Source organism: Pteropus alecto, unplaced genomic scaffold, assembly GCF_000325575.1.
Source record: "Pteropus alecto unplaced genomic scaffold, ASM32557v1 scaffold20, whole genome shotgun sequence".
In the NCBI taxonomy this organism is placed as follows: domain Eukaryota; kingdom Metazoa; phylum Chordata; class Mammalia; order Chiroptera; family Pteropodidae; genus Pteropus; species Pteropus alecto.
Window position 1 is genome coordinate 24295849 of NW_006436298.1, and position 21492 is coordinate 24317340.

The 21492-nt window shown below is 34.8% G+C and overlaps 1 protein-coding gene across 17 annotated transcripts in view; it reads right to left on the bottom strand.

Annotated features, from left to right (window-relative positions):
• The window catches only part of MCTP1 (multiple C2 and transmembrane domain containing 1), a 453050-nt gene that overhangs the window by 179406 nt on the left and 252152 nt on the right, over window positions 1-21492 (bottom strand). For 11 of the 17 annotated variants that reach the window (XM_025047696.1, XM_025047692.1, XM_025047690.1 and 8 more), the window contains 4 exons: window positions 20469-20546; window positions 15629-15799; window positions 12571-12701; window positions 388-574 (listed from right to left, as the gene is read on the bottom strand). In XM_025047696.1, the coding sequence (XP_024903464.1) occupies window positions 388-574; window positions 12571-12701; window positions 15629-15799; window positions 20469-20546 (567 nt within the window). The remainder of the gene's footprint in view (window positions 1-387; window positions 575-12570; window positions 12702-15628; window positions 15800-20468; window positions 20547-21492) is intronic. The other 6 variants (XM_025047701.1, XM_015590446.2, XM_025047700.1 and 3 more) reach the window with 1 other exon arrangement.

Consider the following 21492-nt stretch of genomic DNA (forward strand, 5'->3'; position numbering starts at 1 on the left):
AAAAAGACAAAGAAATATGAACTGCAATTACAAAGAGTCAATGAATTAATTTTAAAGCAATGTCGTGTAAACGACTTTCTTTCATGGAAAGTTTTCATGCATGATAATTTTGCTGCACGATAAAATCACTGAGGAGAATCTCAGAATCTAGAACTTGCTGTGGCTGGAAGAGGCTCTAAAGGAAACCAGGTGTCTAGACATCAGTGGGTAAGGCAAGCGCATCGGAAAAGATACAGATGGCATTTGCATTTGCATTTGCCCAGCTTTCTGCTTCTACTGATTGATCTGTCAGACAGCTTTTCAGATGTACTTCTGTCACTCCAGGTAAATTATTTACAACCTCATCTAGTCACACATGACCCTGAGGGGGGAGGGTTACATACGTACATATCTCTTTAATATTTCCTCCCGTTCTTTTTGGTCCTCCAGGGAGTTGACGGAGAGGTCAGAGATACTGACTGTGGCCGAAGCTGTCAGGGTGACCAGAAGCACCAGGTGTCCCTCACCCTCTTCCAGCTGCAATTCCAACTTGTGTGTCTGTTCCCTACTGAGGGCTGACAGGTCAACCTGGCACCTAGAAACAAATGTTTTGAATTAGCAAGTGGCTTTTCTTTTTTCTTTCTTCCTTTCTTTTTTTTTTTTTGCCACATCAAACAGTAGAAGTACAGGCTGCTCAGAGCTATGAAAACTATGAAAAGTAAATCAACAGAAATATTATTTGGACCACTGGAAAAATACATCTTTCATTTCAGCTGATTTTCTTCCCAAAATTCAGACCCTGATTATTTTGGTGTCTAATTGCTTATTTCCTGTAAAATACACACACACACACACACACACACAAAATGCTTATCTGATTCAATTACTAACCCATTGTTACCCATAAATCGGCAGGGACTTCCAATTCCCCTAAGTCAGTGGTGTGCTTATAGAGACTACTGTGAGCTGTCTAAAGAGGCAAACTACTGAGAGTCTAAATTTTTGTGTCACTTTTAAACCAATGGGTGTTTTTTCCTCATTCATAAAAGTTATTAAGCAGTGAATAGAATATGTACTCTGGTGATGCCATAACTTTTTATTTTTAAAACCATGCCTATTTATTCACAGAACATCCATAAATTTAAATAAAAAACAAATCCTTGAAAACATTATAGCTCAATTGTTACATACCAGACTTGTCCTGAGAGGTTTCATAACGTGGCAGCCCATGCTTGACATGCCACTCTTCAGAGCTAAACACCTGGCAAACTTTTTTCATAAAAAATGTCAATTGATTTAGAAGAAAAAGATACTATGATAACCACAAGGCCAATAAACTGAAAGTAAGGGGGCAGGTATGAATAAAAGACATTTAAAACAGGAAACAGGCAAATGACAAGAATAAATGTGGTAACATACCGTAAACAGGGTGGTCAGCTATCAGGAGCAGATTAAATTTTTGTTCCTTCTTCACCCTACTTATTGTTTATTATTTTGCTTTTAAATTAAACTCCTATGAAAAGGGCCTGAAAACTAATAGTTGGGCTCAAACATCTCTGTAGTGCGAGTGATTTTAAGAATTGAACCAAAGTCTGACATTTACCTTTTCTTTTCACCTTTCAAAAGTGACATGAGAGATGGCTGGGACTAGAAACAGTTGGGAGGAAGAGGAATATAGATGCAAGAAATTAAAAAGAAACGCCCTGGTCAATGACAGAAAAATGTGTGTGTGCTAAATGCTAACTCTTGAGTAGAAAATGACAGTTTGTGCCCAGTCTGGAAAACATCTTCTTAAAGTTAGAATGTATATCAAATAGCCTCATTGTTTCTGTGAACACAACATCTATTTCAAAGTACTCTCATGCTGCCTCCTTAAACTCTAAAAGATAAAAAACTGTATCGAATGCCTTATCTAATATTCTAATTTTAATTGGAATTAAGTTCTTGTCAACAACCCCTGGAACAAACTGAGGGTAAAAAAATGCAGCGATGAAACACAACCAATCAAATGCATTCTCTAGTAAAAAGGAAAAACATCAATATGATTTTCTACAGCTCTTTCCAGCAACTGACGCGGTGTCTACTCTGTAGTTTGTTGACTGTGAATGAATCTTTGGATTACATTGAGAGTACGATATTAGAGAATTGAATAGAGATTACTATTCAGATAGTACTTTTGGTTGGATAAACTTGGGACCAAGAGGATCTTTCACTTACTTCTATCATATGCATTTCCTAGTCCTGTCTGTCCTTGCCTTGTTCCTTTGCATGACACTGCATCACTCTTAAAACACCAAAACACATCGAGGCTTTCTGGAGGATTTCCTTTTATGCTTATTACCATTTCACACTGATCATATAGATGCTGGGCTACTCCACATGCATATTAGAGTCATTGCATTTAATGCTTTAGAGTTGAGGAAGGTGTTTGAAAGATGATCTGGTCCAGGCATTGCAAATTGGCAACTTTCAGATCAAATCTGGCCCATCGATTTGTTGATTTTCCTTGTAGTGTTAAAAAAAAAAAAAGTTTTGAATTTAAATAATTTTAAAGACAGTGCAAATATCTTCTGACTTAGTTACTGCCCCCAATACAGTCTATTACTTACAGCTGGCCTATTTCACTTAATTCTCTACCTGGTTCCAATAGGCATAAGGATTTCTGTGTTAGATGCCTGCCCTCAAGGCATCTCAGAATATTGACAGAGAAAGATAACCACAGGTTATTTCAATGAGAATAGGCAAAAATTAGCCAAGCAAAGTTAGGTAGATACATCATCTCAGGCAGAGGGGTTGCCTTGTCCAAACACAAAGAAACAGTTGAGCCCTAGCATGGATGGTAAAAGTATTACAAGCTGTCTGGAATAACGTAAGCAGTAACTGTGAGTCAGCAAGTGACACAGAAGCTGATGGTAGGTTGTGGAGGGCACTGTTGCCTTGTTAAAGATATTTCACAGGTGATGAGGAGCCAGGGGACAGGCACCGTCAGGTTTGTGTTTTAGGCATATGTATAAAGGGGTTGAATTTTATCAATGGTTTTTGCCTTAGCCCAGTTTCCCTAGGAAACAGAGCTTGAGGCAATGATTAAGTGCTGATGCTTTACTGAGAAGTATAATCCCAGGCACTGAGAATGAGAGAGAAAGAATTTGAGGCAGAGAACACTAGGAAACAATGCTAGGTGATAGGTTACTGTGCTGGCCACTGTTTCCTGTGTTTCAGTGACACAGCTGATTGCTCAGCAGGTGCACCTGGAATATGGTTGGTCCTCTGAAAGTATTAAAGTACTTATGAACAAGGAGGTAGAGGTTCAGAGAGGCTGAAATTTACCCATGGGGACAGTGACAGGGCAAAACTAGCGTGTAATGTGCTTGTTCCACCACTTCTATATTATCTCCCTAGAAAATGGGTTTGATTTCTTTCCAACACTCATTTCACTCACTCACTCATTCATTCATTCATTAAGTATTAATTAAGTACCTTATGTGTCAGGTCTCTGTTAGATTTAGGGAATTCAGTCCTTTCTAAGCTTTTGTTTTTCATATTCTTATTTTCAGAACTACCACAGACTCAGTGTGTTATAATTTTATTATTGCATATGCCTTACTAGTTTAATATTGGAAAATTAAAAACTTACTACCTATACTGAACCCAACTCATTAATCAATCAACCAATAGAAGAATCAAAACAAACTTAAAACTGAAGATTCCAGAGCTACTGTAATCTGTAATCACAAAAGGGGAAATTGAGGCTCAAAGAAATTAAGTGATGCCAAGAACTCAAACCACATTTCCTGACTTCTATATTAAAGCTTGAAGTTCTTCACACTTTTAAAAAACTATATGTATTTACTTAGCCACATGAAAGAAATATGTCACATTTATTCGGTGACATTTCCCCCTAAGAGTTCAAGGAGAAAAACTTCAGAGTTTCTATCACTTTTTTTTCCTCCCCTGCCTTTCTATCTGCCATGCCTGAAACCATGACCAATAATATTCCTACCAGATAAAACGATCTCGTGATTAGCACCCTAGATGTATGTATATGCGAGTCTACTGGGGTGCAGAAGCAAATGTTAGGACTATTTGGATTTTTTAAAAAAATAAATATAGGACAGAAGCACAGTGTTACAAATATTTTATATATTCATTAACACGGGTGGTCCATATATCAGACATGTCACATGTGGCCTGCAAGTATTCTGAAGGGAGAGTAGGAGCTGCCTGACATGAAGGGTTTGACAGTGGCCCTCTTACTTGCTGACTTGCTTTCCCTGAATTGCAATTCATATATGTCCCATTAAGTGGATTTCCGGATTATCTAATCTAGTTTTAACTGAACTAATGCTCACAAAATGGACAACTGGCTTTAAAAGATCCAAGTAAAGAATTGTGGATTAAAGATAATGCTAACTGAACAAGAACAAGTGAACAGAATGATAAACAGGAATATGTAGAGCAGATACATCTACTCTTAGTTGAGATCTGTGTCAGCCACATTTTGATTTATACACCAATGGTGCTACAATCAGACCTAGCAAGAATTCAGCCAAAACAATTCAAAATTATTAAGAAAAAATATTTGCAACAGAAATTTACATCTATTCTCTTTCACAATGAAGTTCTAAGTGTATGTTGTGTCTTGAAGTATTAGCTAATGATATTATGAAGCCACCATGTTAGTAAGACATTTAAAAATGAAACCTTCGGAATAGAAATTTATAGAATTTCTTCGGTGGGAGTAATTTTTAAAAACATACTTTACATAATTTTGACCAAATTTAACAGCTATGAAGCTTTTTGAGATTTCTTAATATATGGAAACTAGTTTGCATTAGTAAAACTAATGATACATAATATATTATAAAATCTTATATTATAAATCAATATAATACCTAATTCCTTGGAATCTTTGCATTATAAAGAATTCAATATGTAACCGCTAAACTGCTTTCAAATTTCATGATTATACAGCTTTTTAACATCACCTCTGATACTACAAAATGCTAATGTTGTTATTACCTTCCTGTTGTCAGAAGTTGTCACTGTTCAATTGTCTTTCGGGAATTGCTTTATTAGGACATACTTCTGTAAACCTGTGATACTTCCATTCATTGACTCAAAGATAAACTAATATACACATGGTAGTACATGGAAACTGTCTTTGGAAACTTTGCTCATTGTGTAAGAAATACTGCAGTTAAGCATAAACTTTCTGAGAAAATCTTCAGAAGAAAAAATAGTAACACATGAAAGAAAATGAAATAAAATCTTAATATACTTGGCTTAAGTTGAATTTTTGAAAAACCAAGAGAAGAATCAATGATATATTTCGTTCTTAAAAATTGTCTATCTTCTCAATAAAATATTTCACTCAATCCTTAGTAAAAAAAAAAAAAGTAAAATATAATGATTTCATAAAAAAAATACTCTCCTCAGTATAGAATTTTCTGACGAACTATCTTTGTGCTTTCAAATTAATAATGCAGCAGGATTGCTCCTGCCCTTATTTATAGAGGAAGTAAAAGAATCATTGTAATATTTGTGTCACAAATAAGAAACTCTGCACATTGGAATCTTTAGAAAGTCAAATACTCAAATGCATTAACCTTCACCCTTCAGAAAACATTAGTTTGGTTAATATCCAATATCGAAGGCTGTTTTCCTCATTCACCACAGTACATCTGAACACACCTCTATGTGTACCTACACATTCCATTCTCCATTCTTCGCATTCTCTTTCTCTCAGCATTAAGTTCAGAGGTATAGATTTATTTTTATGGCTGTAGAATTTGAAAGCTTTTGTTCTTCACCCACAACTTGCCCATTTGGGTTAAGTTTTTCTTATCATATGTCATTAATAAAAATGTTGTTGACATAGAGCTCTCTACTCAAGCTTACATCTATAGCACTTTGTTGTCAAGGGCAGCGTTGGCCCTGATAACAATGGAACAAATAAAGTCAGTAGCAACTCCCCAGCCTAAAATATATGTACCCCAAATCAATGCCACTTTACAGATAAACAAGCATTTTGCACACTAATAAATAATGCTATAAATCTTGCTATATTGGATTGCAAATAACTCCAACTGAATAAAATTGCTTGACACAGGATTTACTTATTCTGCACGTTCATAAAAACAACTTGTTCTCTGACAGCACTCATTCTTGGCAATTTACCGCAGCTGTCAGCAGCCAATTTGTTCAGATTACTGCTCTGCATAAAAGTGTAACAATCATGAGGATTTATTAGCTGATTATCGTAAAGGTGGCAGTCCGTCTTGCCTGCCAAAATGCAGGTGATCAGAAAGTTAAATAATTACATGCAGATTAACATTATTTCACCTGTACTTGAAATCTGTAGTTCAATGACAGGTAAAATTTGTTCAAACTTGCAGTATGGTGCACACCACCTAAGTTGGTTTATTGACTACTCAGCATTTTATTGAGCACTTAATGGCTTTGGAACAGAACACACTGAATATCAGACTGAGATGCAAGGAGCATGGACTTGAGTCAGGAGTCCTGGATATGAGCCCCAGATCGATCACCCCAGTTTCATACTAGCTGAGCAACCTCTAAACCTCCTGCCTCACTTTTTGCATCTGTAAAATTGGTAGATGAACCTCCTTTGTTATCTCCTAATGTTGAACTAATGGATACAATAGTGTCCTTTAAGTTACAAGCATTATTATTATGGTTTCTTTCTATTTGTGGTGAATTTATTTTTGTGTAAAATTTAAGAACCAGATGGCATTAACTTCCTAGATGTCATAATGATGAAAAAGTTATAAGTATCTTGATAAATGTATAGGCTATTTTTTCAAATACAACAATTTTTTTAAGTATAAAGATTACTCAGACACATTTACTCTCTAACTCATTAATCCTCCCCTTTTGAATTATACACAAATATTTTTCCTCAATTATACTGAAACTTTGTATCTTGCACTAAGGCATGGTGTTTTAATCACCTTTGCATCAATGCCTGGTGTCAAATTCTGTATTTATTTGAAGAAAGAACCATAATTTCCAGTATTAAATTAAGCTTCGGGTACTTAAATTAAACAACAGCAAATATTTATTGAGCACTTATTATGTACCAAACACTTTTCTAGGCACCGAGGATGCCACAGAGAACAAAACACTCAAAATTCCTCATGGAACAAAACCCACATGGAGCTTACAATCTAGTGATGAGAAATAAATGATAATGTAAGTAAGTAAAATGCACCATATGTCAAATGGTGATTATTTCAATGGAGAAAAAGAGAAAGGGAAAGAAATATCGAGGAAAGGGGGTTTCAGTTATAAATAGGGTTGGTACGAATGCCTCCCTGATGTAACAGTTGTGCACAGATCTAAAGAAAGTAAAGAAGCAAAGCAGGTAGACACCTGAAGAGGACTGTTACAGACTGAGAAATAGCAGAGGCTGGAAGAGTGTGGAGAGAGGGAGGAACAGAATAGCAGAAGTTCAAGGCAAAGAGGTCCCAGGAGCAGATTGTAAACCACTGTAAGGACTTGGATTTTACTCAGATTAATATGGGAAGCAATTGAAGAGTTTTAAGCAGAGGAGTCAAATTACTTTATTAAAGTTATGTGGAACGAAGAATAGGAGGCCTTTGCTATTGTCTACGTGAAAGCTGATGCCAGCTTCAACCAGCATCATAATGATGGAGAGATGAATTCTGAATTCTGAATATATTTTGAAGGAAAAGTTAGCAGTTTGCTGATGGATTTGATGAGAGTGAGAGAAAGAAAGGAATCAAAAATGACTCTAAGATTTTTGATGTTAGCAACAAACGAGGGAGAATCCTGAAGGAAGAGCAGATTTGGGGAGCTGGGGTGAAGGTTTGGCTTTGGACCTGCTAAACTGGAGAAGCCTATTAAACACTGAAGTGGAGATATCAAGTAGGCAGCTGGATGTGAGAATCTACAGTTCGGAGAAGAGTTACGGAGTGGAGCTGTACATTTGTCATTGTCGATCTTAGATGGTATGAAAAGCACGACAGTGAGTAAAGTCACAATGGGAGCAAGTATAGACAGAGGAGATGCAGAAGGATTAAGTTCTAAGGCCCCCCAGAACTAAAACAGAAGGAAGAGGAGGAAAAATCTGCAGAGGAGACCAAGAAAGTGTGTTCAGTGAGGCAAGAGGAAAACAGAGTCTGGTGTCCCGGAAACAGAGTGAAAAACATGTTTTAAGGTAAGGAAGTCCAATCACTGGATCAGCCAAGTCCAGCACTGCTGCTGGGTCAGTTAAGATGAAGGTTGAAAACTGCCCATTGGATTTCATAAGTTGGTGATCATAGGAGACCCTGACGAGAGCAGTTTTGTGGATCATAGTGGGCAAAAGCCTGACTTTTTGGGTTCAAAACGGGAGTGAGTAATGTTCAGTGTTAAAATAGTTTTCACGGTACTGACACTTCAGATTTGCAAGTGGCTCTTTCAGTCATAGCCAACCTTTTCTTTGTTATGAAAAGCCCCGCCATCGAGTAGACATTTAAAAAATTTATTTTTAAAAATAATTATATGTGACCAAAACTGGAAAATAAAGTAGACAATAACAAAATTATAACACAATAAACTAGTCTATGTAGATAATCTTATTTTTGCAAGTGTTCTCAAATTTGGGACTGAATTTAGACAGTGTCCTTTAAAAAAGTTATTAAGCAATAAAGAGACAGTATTACCCTCCATGGCCAACTTTAAATTTACTCATCGGCCACTAACCAACTCCTAGAATAGTCACTAATTTTCAAGTTAATAAAGATAAATCTTAATTATTCCCACCATAAAAGAAATAATTATGTAATGTGATATAGGTGGTAACTATAGCTATAATGGCAATCATTTTACAATATGTAAACATGTCAAATCAAGATGTTGTACATCTTAAATTTTACACATGTTATATGTTGAATATATTTCAATAAAAAATAAATAAAAATTAATACAGATATAAAATGTTGCAATGATAGTTTGCAAAAGAAGACAGAAGACCACAATAATAGTTTTATTCCTGTTACTTAATTCTTAAAACTCAAATTTGATTGGGAGGTAAGTCAATTCTCTTCTAAACTATTCTAGGAACTACAAATTCTATTATAATCTGCATTATTTCCACTGTAAGCATACAACCTTCACTCGAACACAAGCAATTTTACTTGCCTACCACTTAGGTATAATAATATGTTGTTTTTCAGTGTCAGAATGTGTTTAAAGCACAATTTAAGAAGCATAACATCACATACCTAGAGTTTCTGGTACTATCTGGACACTAAATAGGTTTGAAGTGATGATTTACCATAGTCATTTCCTTTCTCTGCAACTGATATCTCTGTTAAATTAGCAGAGTGTACGACAAGTTCTCATTGCCCATTTTTGATTATCTCAAAATTCAACAATAGCTCCCTTTACTGTTTACTGTAAAGTGGTTTAAATTGATACTTGGATGCTGTCCTAGGAGTCATCTTATCTACATCTGGTCTCTTGTTTTTTTCTTTTTAATTTTTATTTTTAAATTAAGGTTGACATTCAATATTATTTTATATTAGTTTCAGGCATACAGCATAGTGATTAGGAGTTTATACAATTTACGAAGTGATCCTCCCGATTAGTCTAGTACCCACCTGGAACTATACATAGTTATTACAATATTATTGACTATATTCCCTATGCTCTACATTATATCTCGTAACTATTTTGTAACTACTAATTTGTACATCTTAATCTTTCACCTTTTTCACCCAGCCCCCAACGCCCCCTCCCATCTGGCAATCACTAGTTTATTCTCTGTATCTATGAGACTGTTTTCATTTTGTTTATTTTGTTTTTTAGATTGCACGTATAAGTGAAATCATGTGGTATTTGCCTTTTGAGGTCCTCGAAAAATTAAAAATAGAACTACCCTATTACTCAGCAATTCCACTTCTGGGTATTTATCTAAAGAAAACTAAAATACTAATTCAAAAGATATATGCATCCCTATGTTCACTGCAGTACTATTTACAACAGGCAAGATATGGAAACAACCTAAGTGCCCATCAACAGACGACTAGATAAAGAAGTTGTGGTACATGCATACGATGGAATATTACTCAAGCATCAAGAAAGAAATCTTACCATGTGCAACAACATGGATGGACCTAGAGGGTATTATGCTAGGTGAAATAAATCTGTGCTCTTGTTTACTTAAAAATGTTTTGGCTCAAAATATGTTTGGCATATGACCAAATATGGTTTTATTAATATGTTTTTATTATATTTAGAAAAAATATGTAACTGGAAATAAAAGTAAATCATTCCAAATGAATGTGAGTTTAAAGATTTCTATCATTCTTTAACAGTATAGTATTTGGAATCACTGCCCAAGCCCGTTTTAATCTAACCAAGATGCTGAGAAGTGGAGCACACAGTTGTGTCCATCAGAGCATGAGTGTGAGGGAGCCCAGGGCTCCTTGATTCCTCTTGCTGGGGTCGCCTGCATAACAGCCACAAGCACAAAGAACTTGTCCAACGATCCAGGCAAAGCCCAAACCAGAAACTGTAGGTGGATGGTAAACACCTCCAGCAGTTAGAAAAAAGAAGGGAGGATACACTTCAAGTAGATTACTAGTTTTTATAAAAGGATATAACTCAGGAATGGCCAGATGGAAGAGATGCAGAGGGCAAGGTGCGTGGGAATGGTCGTGGAGGTTCCATGCCATCTCAGGGTGTGCCACTCTCCCAGCACTTCCACATGTTCAGCAACCCAGAAGCTCCAAAAATGAATTTCTTCTCTTTTTCCCCAAACTTCATAAGACTATCTTAGCTCCCTCTGTTACCTAGAGCAATCTCTATGACCTTCAGATCAGCCATTTGTCACTGTTTTCTCAAAATTTGCCAAAATATGGATAAACCCATAGAAACAAGGTAAAGTAAGATAAACAGGCCCACCTCTCTGCCAACCATTTCTGTAATATAATTAGACATGCCCCTGAAGAATGCATATTATCAAGCAAGCAAAAGGGAAATCCAGTACCAAATGGGCTAAGAAATGTTCCTAATTCTCAAATTTGGAATTCAATTCAAAGAAAGAAAAAAAAATACATATAAGGATATCTGTCATTATGGGAAAAAATAGAAAAAGGGATAAGAAGGACTTTATGTAATATGGACCCAGAAGTGTACAGGAAACCAGTACATCTTACCAATTACTTCATTATTTTACCAATAGAAGAAAGTTTGAATATAAAGTAATGAGACTGAGGTAGTGAGTTACACATGGTAGTCATTCTGATTATCTTTTGGTCACCAAATATACCTAATGTTGCTATAAATTATAAAAATGAATTAATTATTCAAGGAACAGCTAGATAGTACCTACTCGAAAGAGCTCGTAGCCTATTGAGGGAGACAAACACAGACATATAATCATAATAAAATGCATGCAGTGTATTAACAGATGTACACTGCTACTTAAATTGGTGGTGTATCTATCCAAAAAGAATGAGCTGAATTTTTTTTAAAAAACTCCAAAAATCATATTATTACAGGAAAAAATACTCATTGAAGTCTTTTTCTTTTAAAGGGATTGAAATGTAACATACTATTAGATTACAGTGGTGTTTTTGCCATTTCGCTTTATAAGTAAAATATTAAAGGTTAGCAGAAGCTAATCTTTGACCTCTCACGTTATAATCCTATGAAGAAAATCATTATTTAAAACATATATCAGAATAACAAAAAAACAAAGAGATAAATATATTGGATTGGATTCCTGTTCTTGTTTTTCTAGCATAAAATTCCCTTTATTAGTATGTATGAATTTCTTCATGCTGTATGTTTAAAGACTTGGAATCACATGAACTACGACGAAGAAAGAATTTTCTGAACTAACAAATTCTTTTGTACAGCATGCTTTTTTTCAGTATTGGCAGGTTTCAATGTTTTGCTACAAAGACACGTATATAACTATCAAAAAATATAAAAACAGGCTTTAAAGTAAGAAAACAATTCATATAATCAAACAGTCATTCAAAATAACTGTCTTTGTGGAGGAATGTCATGTAAGACTCAGAATAGTCCTTTCTTCACTGTGTTATCAGATTAACAGAGCTCTGCCTCGCTTAATGCTTCTTTCACTAAAACTTGTGAACTCTACTGATTTATGAACTCCTACGAGATTATAAAAATTCTTTACCTTGTGGGGAGTTGTAGGAAACAATGTATTTTACAGCCACGATATGCTTTATAAAAAGTAATGTTATCTCAGATCACTTTACAGACTATGAATATGCTCTTTGTTCCTTTAAGCATCTTATATCAAGTGAGATTCCTCTTTCTCAACTCCCATTTTTATGCACAATGTTTCTGACATCTGGAGAACATTTCTGGATATCAAATTTGGATAGTCTTTCCATCAACTGGTCAAAACTGCCACCTACTGGTCAGTCTTCAAATTTATTTTTCACTTCACCCAAGTATGGCCTTAGCATGGTAAGATCCCTTTCTTCAAAACAGCAAAGATCACTTATAATAACCAGACTTTAAGCAAAAATGTTTTAACAAAATTCCCTCTCTCCAGGTGAACCAAAAATGCCAAATTGTACAAACCTGCCAATAAAATCATCCCTTTTCCCAGCATCTTTGTCCCATGCAGTGATATCAATGATTCCGCCTCTTTCTTCATAGAGATGAAAATCAAATTGTTCCCTCCACTGAGGATTCAAAGTTTTGGGCATAATCTGGAAAACCAAAAAGTCATTATTGTCTCATAAAAAAAATCTTAAAAAAAATGTTAACTTTAGATATTAAATCAAACTTTAGGTACTGTCTTGGAAAGCATGTAGTGAGATTTGAACAAATGCTTCCAGAAATGATAAAAATGAACCATTAGATCTCTAGTACCTTTACTGCACTTTATCTGAAAGAACGCTAAAGGATGTGTCCTGAAAACCAAAGTCACTCCCTTATCATCCTGAATAACAACTGAAAGATATGAATCATATACAAAAAGCAAATCATCTATAAGTGAAATAACTCACTCAGTTACTAGCATTTATTTTACATAACCAGTTAATAATTCATAGTCTTTCATCTCATAATAAAGAAAGATGAGGATTCCCAGAGTTTCATTTTTTTACTTACTTCCTCACACATGGGAATTCCAAACTAATTACATGGAAATAAAACAAAGTTCTGTGGGAATAGGAGAAAAAAACAAGTAACTTCGGCGTAGTCAAGTAAATTTTCACCTTAGAATTATAGCATTGATGTATCATCCCCATTTTATATATGGAGAAACCAAGACCTAGAGTTTAAGTGACCCACCCAAGGCCATTACGTTTTAGTATTTAGACTCTAACTCAAGTCTTTCATTAGAGCTTCAATTCTCTTTCCCCAAAACAATATGTCAAAAATGTTTGTGAATTAATGTGAATGTGTGTATGTATGTAATCTCAAAATTACATATACAAGAAATATATCTTAACGGAAGGAAATTCTATAACTTCAAGTTTTCAGATATGACACGATAGAATCAATGAATAAAGCTATCCATATTGATGTGCTTTAAAATTTTGTTCACCATTGGGTTAAACAACATTCATATTTGTTTCTCTATTCTTTCTTTTCAACAAGAGGGCATGCAGTGGCCTTTTCTCTGTTTAATAGATGAAAGACAGATCTTCGGATGTAAAGACTTTGAAAGCAATGAAGTATGTTATGTGCAAAGGTAATGCAAATGAATCACAATTTTTAAAGTTCATAATCTGAAATTAATCAGCAATAGATCATGGAGAGAAAGAGCAAAGAGAGACACGTGTCCATAGTTGGGTTTCATATTTCATACCTAAAGAGCAGAACTATAAAAATAAGTAATGTTTTAAGGCTACCAGAACATGGAAATGATGTTAATTGATAAAGGACAAGAAAGAAGTGGTCATAGGTATCTATTTTTGGAATTGGCAGTTGGTCTAAAATGTTATTAAGCCCATGCAGAAAAAAAAGATAGCACTGGATGGATGCTATGATAATTCAAATGTCTCATAATTAGGCTCAGATGAACTCCTACGATATTTTGGAGAGTGGTCTGTCTTACTTATTTGGTTATAAAGAGTCTAATTTTTCAGTTTTCTTTTTTTAGGATTGTCTTTCCTGCATGATTTCCTTCAGTTCAGAAATGATGCTTTCCCCTTCCGTGTGGGCACTCGATAAGTTAACCAACCAGCCTGCTAACAGTTCTAAGTACCTGCTAATGAATCAGCTCTGTGATATTTTTGGGTATTGATGAAAACTTTCTGGGCCAGAAGGAGCCTAGGCAGGCTGTTTATCAAAAATTCATGAAAATAATGATGTCAAGGCCAAGACATTCCGATCAGAGTAGAATGTGGTTTTTAATACGAGGTGGATATGATCAGCTTTCCCAAGCTGTCTATGAATACCAGCTGTATAAGGTGACCATTATAGAGGCTGAATTGGGATACAAAACAGATAATACATGAGCCTCAAATATAACTGACTACTATAACATTTGCTAATTATCATTATTGCTACCAATAATATGATAATGATTATTTAATGTTATTACTACTAATATAATTGTTATTGCACAATATACTTATTACTACTGCTGCTGCTGTTCTTCCTTCTGCTACTATCATTATCGAGTATTTATTATGGGCAAGGCAGTATTCCAAGCCCTTTGCATGCATAACATATTCATTCAATCTTCTCAATAATTTTATTAGGTAGGCATTAATTTAATTCTCATTTTTACAGATGGGAAAATTGGGGTGTGGAGAGGTGAAGTAACTTGCCCCATGGCACACTGCTAGTAGTGGCAACAGAAATTTGGCCCTTTGTTTTCTAAATAAGTATTAAAGCAACTTGCAATTTCTACTGGTGCAAGTCAGTTTGAAGAAAATGGTTTAGAGTAGTGTATACAGATTTTTATGGCATGTAAAATAATGCTATTTGTAGTACTGATACTAGTATTAGTTGTACTAATAATAGTAACCAACACTCTATGGGCGTTTTTATGTGCCAGGAATCAATTTAGGTTTGTTCTAAACTTTTTTTTTTTTTTGAAAGATAGTTACTACTATTATTCCTATGTTATAGATGAAGAAATTGAGACATAGAGAAGTTAAGCAGTATTCCTACCTTGGAATACTGCCTTGCCCATAATAAAGGTCATATAGCACATAAAGTAAGAGACGCAATATCAATTGTTGGTCTTGTTTGCTGTCATAATGTTCAAAAGAAGTTCTGTTGAAGATACTCAGGGACATGGACTATAGACTAGTGGTTACTAGAGGGTAGAAGGTGGGGGAGGAGGGAGGGAGGTAGACAGGGTAAAGGTGGTGACATATGGGGGGTAGGGGAAGGGTGACGTGGGTAAAGGGAATCAAATATAGGTAGCTGAAGGAAACTGGACGTTGGGTGGTAAACACACAATAGAATGTACAAATGTCAAATTATAACGTACACCTGAAAATTATATAATTGTATTAACCAATGTTACCCCAATAAACATTGTTTAAAAAGTTAAAAGAAAGAAGTTCTGTTGAGCATTTTAAAAAGTATCTAGCATTTCTTTCTTCCAAATCATGTCTATTAACCAACAGATGTCTTCCAAATACTGACAGGAACACAAAAGAAGTATGGTCACCTTGCTCTTGTACTTCTGATGCCCAAGCCGGAACTTCACATAGGGGTCACTCAACCCATTTGAATCCATTGCCTTGAGGTCTCGCCCTTCAATCAGTGTAATACTGACTATTCCGCGCCAAAGATGTGATTTTCTGTGTACGTCTGACAGACGTAAACTTTGGGTCTGAAACTTTGGGCAAAGGAAAAGAGAGTTAGCTTAATGTTTTAAACCAGAAGACTTCATTTGGCATAGCCCTTTCTTCGCTGTTATAATGTTTCAAAAGTAAAAAATAGGCAGTTACAATTTTAAAATAAAAATAACATGGTTTATCATTTATTAATCATAAAGTTATTAATAGGTATGAAATTATCATCTTATGATAAATTTAAGGTTGTTGTGTAAAAGAGAGGAGTGCTCAAAATAAAGTCTAATTTTTCAACTCTTAAAATTACAAGATGTAGATTCCTCAAGAATATAAGAGAACATTTGCATATGCCTGGGTCAAAATTAGAATAAATATTATAAATATCAAAGCCCTCATCCACACTGTGCTATTTAATTTTTAATTACTTATAGATTTTTGAAAAAAAAATTTTCGTGTTACAAATGAATATTACAGGTGGTTTTTAGTTGCAAGATGAGTTGCAAGTTCTTTTCGGGCAATTCAAAAATATCTTTATTGCTGTAATATTAAAAAATAACTGAGTTTCAGCTCACTAAAGAACTATTTAGATACCACAGAACAGAAAACAAAATCAATATGTCCATCTGAAATGTCTTGCTTATGTTTGAAACTTGCATCACAAATTTTATAAATTACACATGTGATTTATTATGACAGGTATGTTTCTGGATTCTTCGTTCTAGTATTTAAACATTTTCTTTAATAATTTTTATTATGGTCAATTCTAAGTCACAATATTCAAGTCAGTGAATCCAATCAGAAATTTTAAAAATTAGCAAGTCTACTAAAAATGGCCATGTAATCTTTTTGAACTAAATAGCACATAAAACAAGCCAGAGAAAGTAGCTAAAATGTTCAACACCTTACAATCTGGATTCAGAACCAGGCAGTACTATAAAAATTGCTGTTTCAGATTGTCGAGCACATTTTCTTCACTTACAGTCATTTCATGAAAAAATTCAACATTTCTCTCAACCTCAATTTACTCCATTTCTAAATTATGGATTAGCTCTATTTTTGGTCTCATTCCATATATATTAACGTTATAAAGTTATAGCTTATTTGCTATAACTCCCCTTCCCACTTTGATTTCCTACCTGTTTTCCATACCGTAGTAATGTCATAACCATTTTTATCTGTCATCATCAAAATTCATGCATTTCAGGGTGCATTTATTAGGAAAATGAAAACCACATTCTTCAAAAGATAATACTTTTAATATTTGAAGATTTCAATGAATATCTCTCTTCATTACATCATGTATTTCCCTGCCTTGGTGATCAGTGATCAGCAAATTTTGAACAATATTGCTTGGTGTTTCTGCCTTTTTAATATTAATGCAGGACTTAAGTGTACACACTCCTCACCTCTCTGAGGGCCAAGGCAGTGTTCAGCCATGCTCTGAAGTCCAACAGAGGTTTCATGGAGCACCTATTAGTTTCACAGGACTCCATGGCCCACTTCAACCACAGCCCCGCTGTTCCCATCTGTTTTACACATTGGGTTTCCACATTGGGTTTTCTTTGAACCAAGGATTTCTTAGATTAAAATAATTGTTTAGAATTCATTGTACCAAGTAATCTTTAAAGTTTTTTTTCATTTTTTTCAGTTCTAAGATTTCATACTACTTATAATTATATAACGCAGCAATAGATTGCAGTTCTATCTATCTATCTATCTATCTATCTATCTATCTATTTATCTATCATCTATCTATCTAATCACTTCTGCTGCTGCTGAGACTGCCTCTAACAGCAGACTCTAGAGAATCATGTTTCAAACTTTGAGTATGAAATTTTTGTTAAGAAATATGAGTGGCAAAGAAAGAAAAAAAGAAAAAAATTGGAGGGACAGGTAATAAATAATTAGCGAAGACCAAAGAGTTAATAACTACCCATTTATGCAGAGCTCTAGAACTTAAAAGTATGTATGTGTATATTATATCATTTGGTTTCCACTAAACCCCTATGAATTAGAAAGGCAAGGACTGCAATTTCCATTTTACTGATGAGGAATTTGAGGCTCAGAGTAGTTGGCTAATAAATGGCAGGTGTGTAACTAGAACCCAGAATTTCTACCCTTTATTCCTGGTTTCTCCCAATATTGTTCTTTAGGGCAGGGACTCTCCCTTAGGTTTAAAAGTAATTATTTACGTATAATGTTGCTAAAGGGTACTCTCCAGTTAAGTGAGCTGATTATATCTGAAATGACATTCTAGGCTAGATTTTCCTCCATGGTTAATACATGAAATCACTACCTACTTTTCTGTTACATAAGCACATGTATTCATACTTACAATATTTCAGCTTGCTAATGGATATATTTAATGACATTTTCTATGCACTCTAGAAGCAGAAGTCATATACAGCACTCAGTCAAATAATAGGTGCAAACTAGGTTACACAGTGTCTTCAGTCAGCTGCTCTTAGGTTCTTGAATGGGACCATGTCTGAAACTCTTATTTGCTTGCTCCTCTTCTCATTTTTCACATGAGAACAAGAACTTGACTTACAGGTGGGAAAGACAAAAAATGCTTTCCATAGGATTCTTCATGATTTCACAGAAATAAAATGAACTTAATGGAGGCTTTACCTACTGTCATTAGCTGTTACAAAATGCATTTCTATGACCCAAAAGAACATATCCAAAATGACTTCAGTCTAATGAGTAGGAGAAAGAGTTTCTACACAAAAATAGGGCTAATGAATGTGGGCATTAAAGTGATCTACATGAAAGGTTTAAAGTAAAAAGGGGAGCTTCAAAGAAATACTAGTCAGATATCATTTTTTTAAAACTTTCCTTCCTCAATATTTCTTTTTGTTAAAACAGCACTCTTCTAAAAAAGGAACTCCATTAATTTAGCATTGATTTGATTAACTGTATAGTCATGAAACAGTTAAATATTTAGTCTGAGTGTGAAATATAGGAACTCGAAATAAATTATAAGGTAAAGAGGGGAAGGGATTAACTTAGGCTACCATAGTAGAAAAGATAGGAGTTTAACATAAGCATCCACTTGCATCTTTCTAGCATTTTCTAACCATGTGACTTGTGCGTGTATTCCTATATATGGTTTCCCAGACTTTACTCCAGGGCTCCAGGTGTACTAAGAGCACTAATCTGTCTCTGTGTGTTGGGGGGTGGTGGTGGTTAGGGGTGTCTGTGTATTGAGGGGCCTGCATAGAAAAAAAAATATTCCATAAACAAAGATTTAACCTGCTTAAGATAGTCATTTATTACTTTTACTTATGTTTTAAATCAAAGTTTTGGGGAGCTCATTGAAGAGGTGGTGACACAATAAAAAAAAAAAATGAGAATAAATAGCTTTGAAAACCACTAGCTTTAATATCCTCCATGGGACCTTCTGAATCACTTGCTTCTTTGTTTAAAGTTTCCTTCCTCTGTACAGCAAAATTCTCAAAGGTTATCCACAGACCAATGGCATCACTGTCACTTGGGAACTCGTTAGAAATTCAAATTCTTTAGCCCCATCTCGGACCAACAAAATCCGAAACTCTGGGGGTAGGGCCCAGCACTCCAGTTTAACCAGCCTTCACTCAAGGTGGTTCTGATGCATGCTCAAGTGTGAGAACCCTTGCTTTAAAAGTTCTAAGGTGAATGCACTTTGGCCCTCTCCTATGTTCTAATATCTATCATCAGTTACTATAATTATAACATTATTCACTTTCTGGCGTGGATACAATATATGCTAATTAAAGTTCTTCATTAGTTCTGCCTCTAAATTTATTGATTAGGGAAGCATATTTGCCTGGATATTTGGAGCATTTAGAGAGAGAAGCAGGGACCCACTGAAAAATTGTGCAAAGTTTGTTTATTATTTCTTTCCTTTGTTAATGTTATTTTTTTTCTCATAGAATGTGTCTAAATAATACATAATAATTGAAGTATCGATCAGTCAACCAAAAACTACTTATTGAGCACCTAAAGGGCAAGCAGTGTTAAACAAATCCAAGATTTTCCTCACTAAAATTAACATATTACAGCTGATACTTAGTTAACTAAGGTCATGGGTTCAAATATGTCTTTGTTGAAACAGAATTCTATTTGAGGAGAAAAAAAGATAGAAAGAAGGGAAGAATAATAAAGAAAATCAACCTAGCTTCAGAGCAAAGAACCAAGTCTGCAAAAGGAAAAAGTCATCTTTAAACTTTTCAAGCAGTAGTTCTCAAGTCTTAGTGGACAGTTGGTAGACATCACCGGCCAGACCCTCCTGGGCGTGACCCAGTTGCTGGAGCAGAGCTGTGTGTGTATTTCCAACACATGCCCCATGTGATTCTCATGCACACCAGTTTGAGATCTTCTCTCAAAAGGAATATTCATCCAAGTTCAAATTTAATAAAGAATATCAAGATACCAATAAAAATATAAATTTATGCAAAAAAATTTATATTTAGTGACATAAATTTCAAAGTCTGAGGCAATTAGTCAATGACATTTATCTTTAGTAAGATTTTAGAATTAGTGAGCTGGCATTTTAGAGAGAATATTAGTTTATATATATTATTCCTTGACAAGGAATTCAAGATTTCAATTCCTTTTCATATGTATAAAAGAAGTTAGGCTAGGGGATGGGTTTTCAGAGCAGTAAGTCAGCCATGAGAGTTTCACAGCTCATGCAAGCTCAGAAAAAATAAACTGAATGGTTGAACTTACTTGTGCATTTTGGAAATAAGCACTCTGAAGCTCTGCTCTGCAGAAGCCCAGGACAGGAAAAGCAGGCCTGCTGCACGTCTGGATGGAAATGAACGATCAGATATGTATGGGAAAATTCCCTCCCACTATCAACACCTCATTTCAACCACAGTTTAGCAATATTCTTCAAAACACATTGTTTGAAGAAAATATGTATTTGCTTCTTAAGTCACTGTCAGAAAATGTCTCCCTGAACAATGAAGATAAATGCCAATGCAACGATATAGTTTCCAGCCATTGTTTTCTTTAGGAGCATAATGCTGCAGTGGTCAAGAAAATAAAGGACAGAGATTATATGGTGATGAATCCTGCTTGAGTGGTTTCAGGTTTTTGTTGGTAGATATAGCAGGAAAAAAAAAGAAACATAGCAAGAGAAATCTTGGAAAGAATCATTTTCCCATTTTCCCAAGCCTTCTGCTTCAAAAATTTTTGGTGACTGTTTCCCATGTCAAAAAAGTGATAAGGCTCTAGAAGAATAAATGTTACATGGACAGAAAATTACTACGATCATGTTAACTGCATCCCACATATGAATATTTTGTAATGATTAAAGAGATATCTCTAAAGTAACAGAGAAATTTTGCTACCATAACACTTGTATTTGTTGCCTTTGCTACTATAAAAAGCAACCCAAAGGTCTTTTCACTAATACAACCAAGAGCAGCAAGGAATAGACTAAGATACAGCTAAACTAGAAACTGGAAAGAAATTATCATGTTGGAGCTAAGAGTTTGTATTAAATGACTTCTAGAGCAGCTAGACAAAATTTCCAAATAACAGTATGATGAGATGTGAGTCATCAGTTTTAATAACAATAGGATTAGATTAGGCCCATGTGAAAGATAGATTAGATCAAACAGAAAGAAATAAACATCTATTGAACAGCTATTATGTGCTGGAGTTTTCATACTCCAGTGTTTTTCAAAACAACTTTTTTTTTTTAAGGTAAAGAAACTGAGGCACAGAGAAGATAAATATCCTGCTG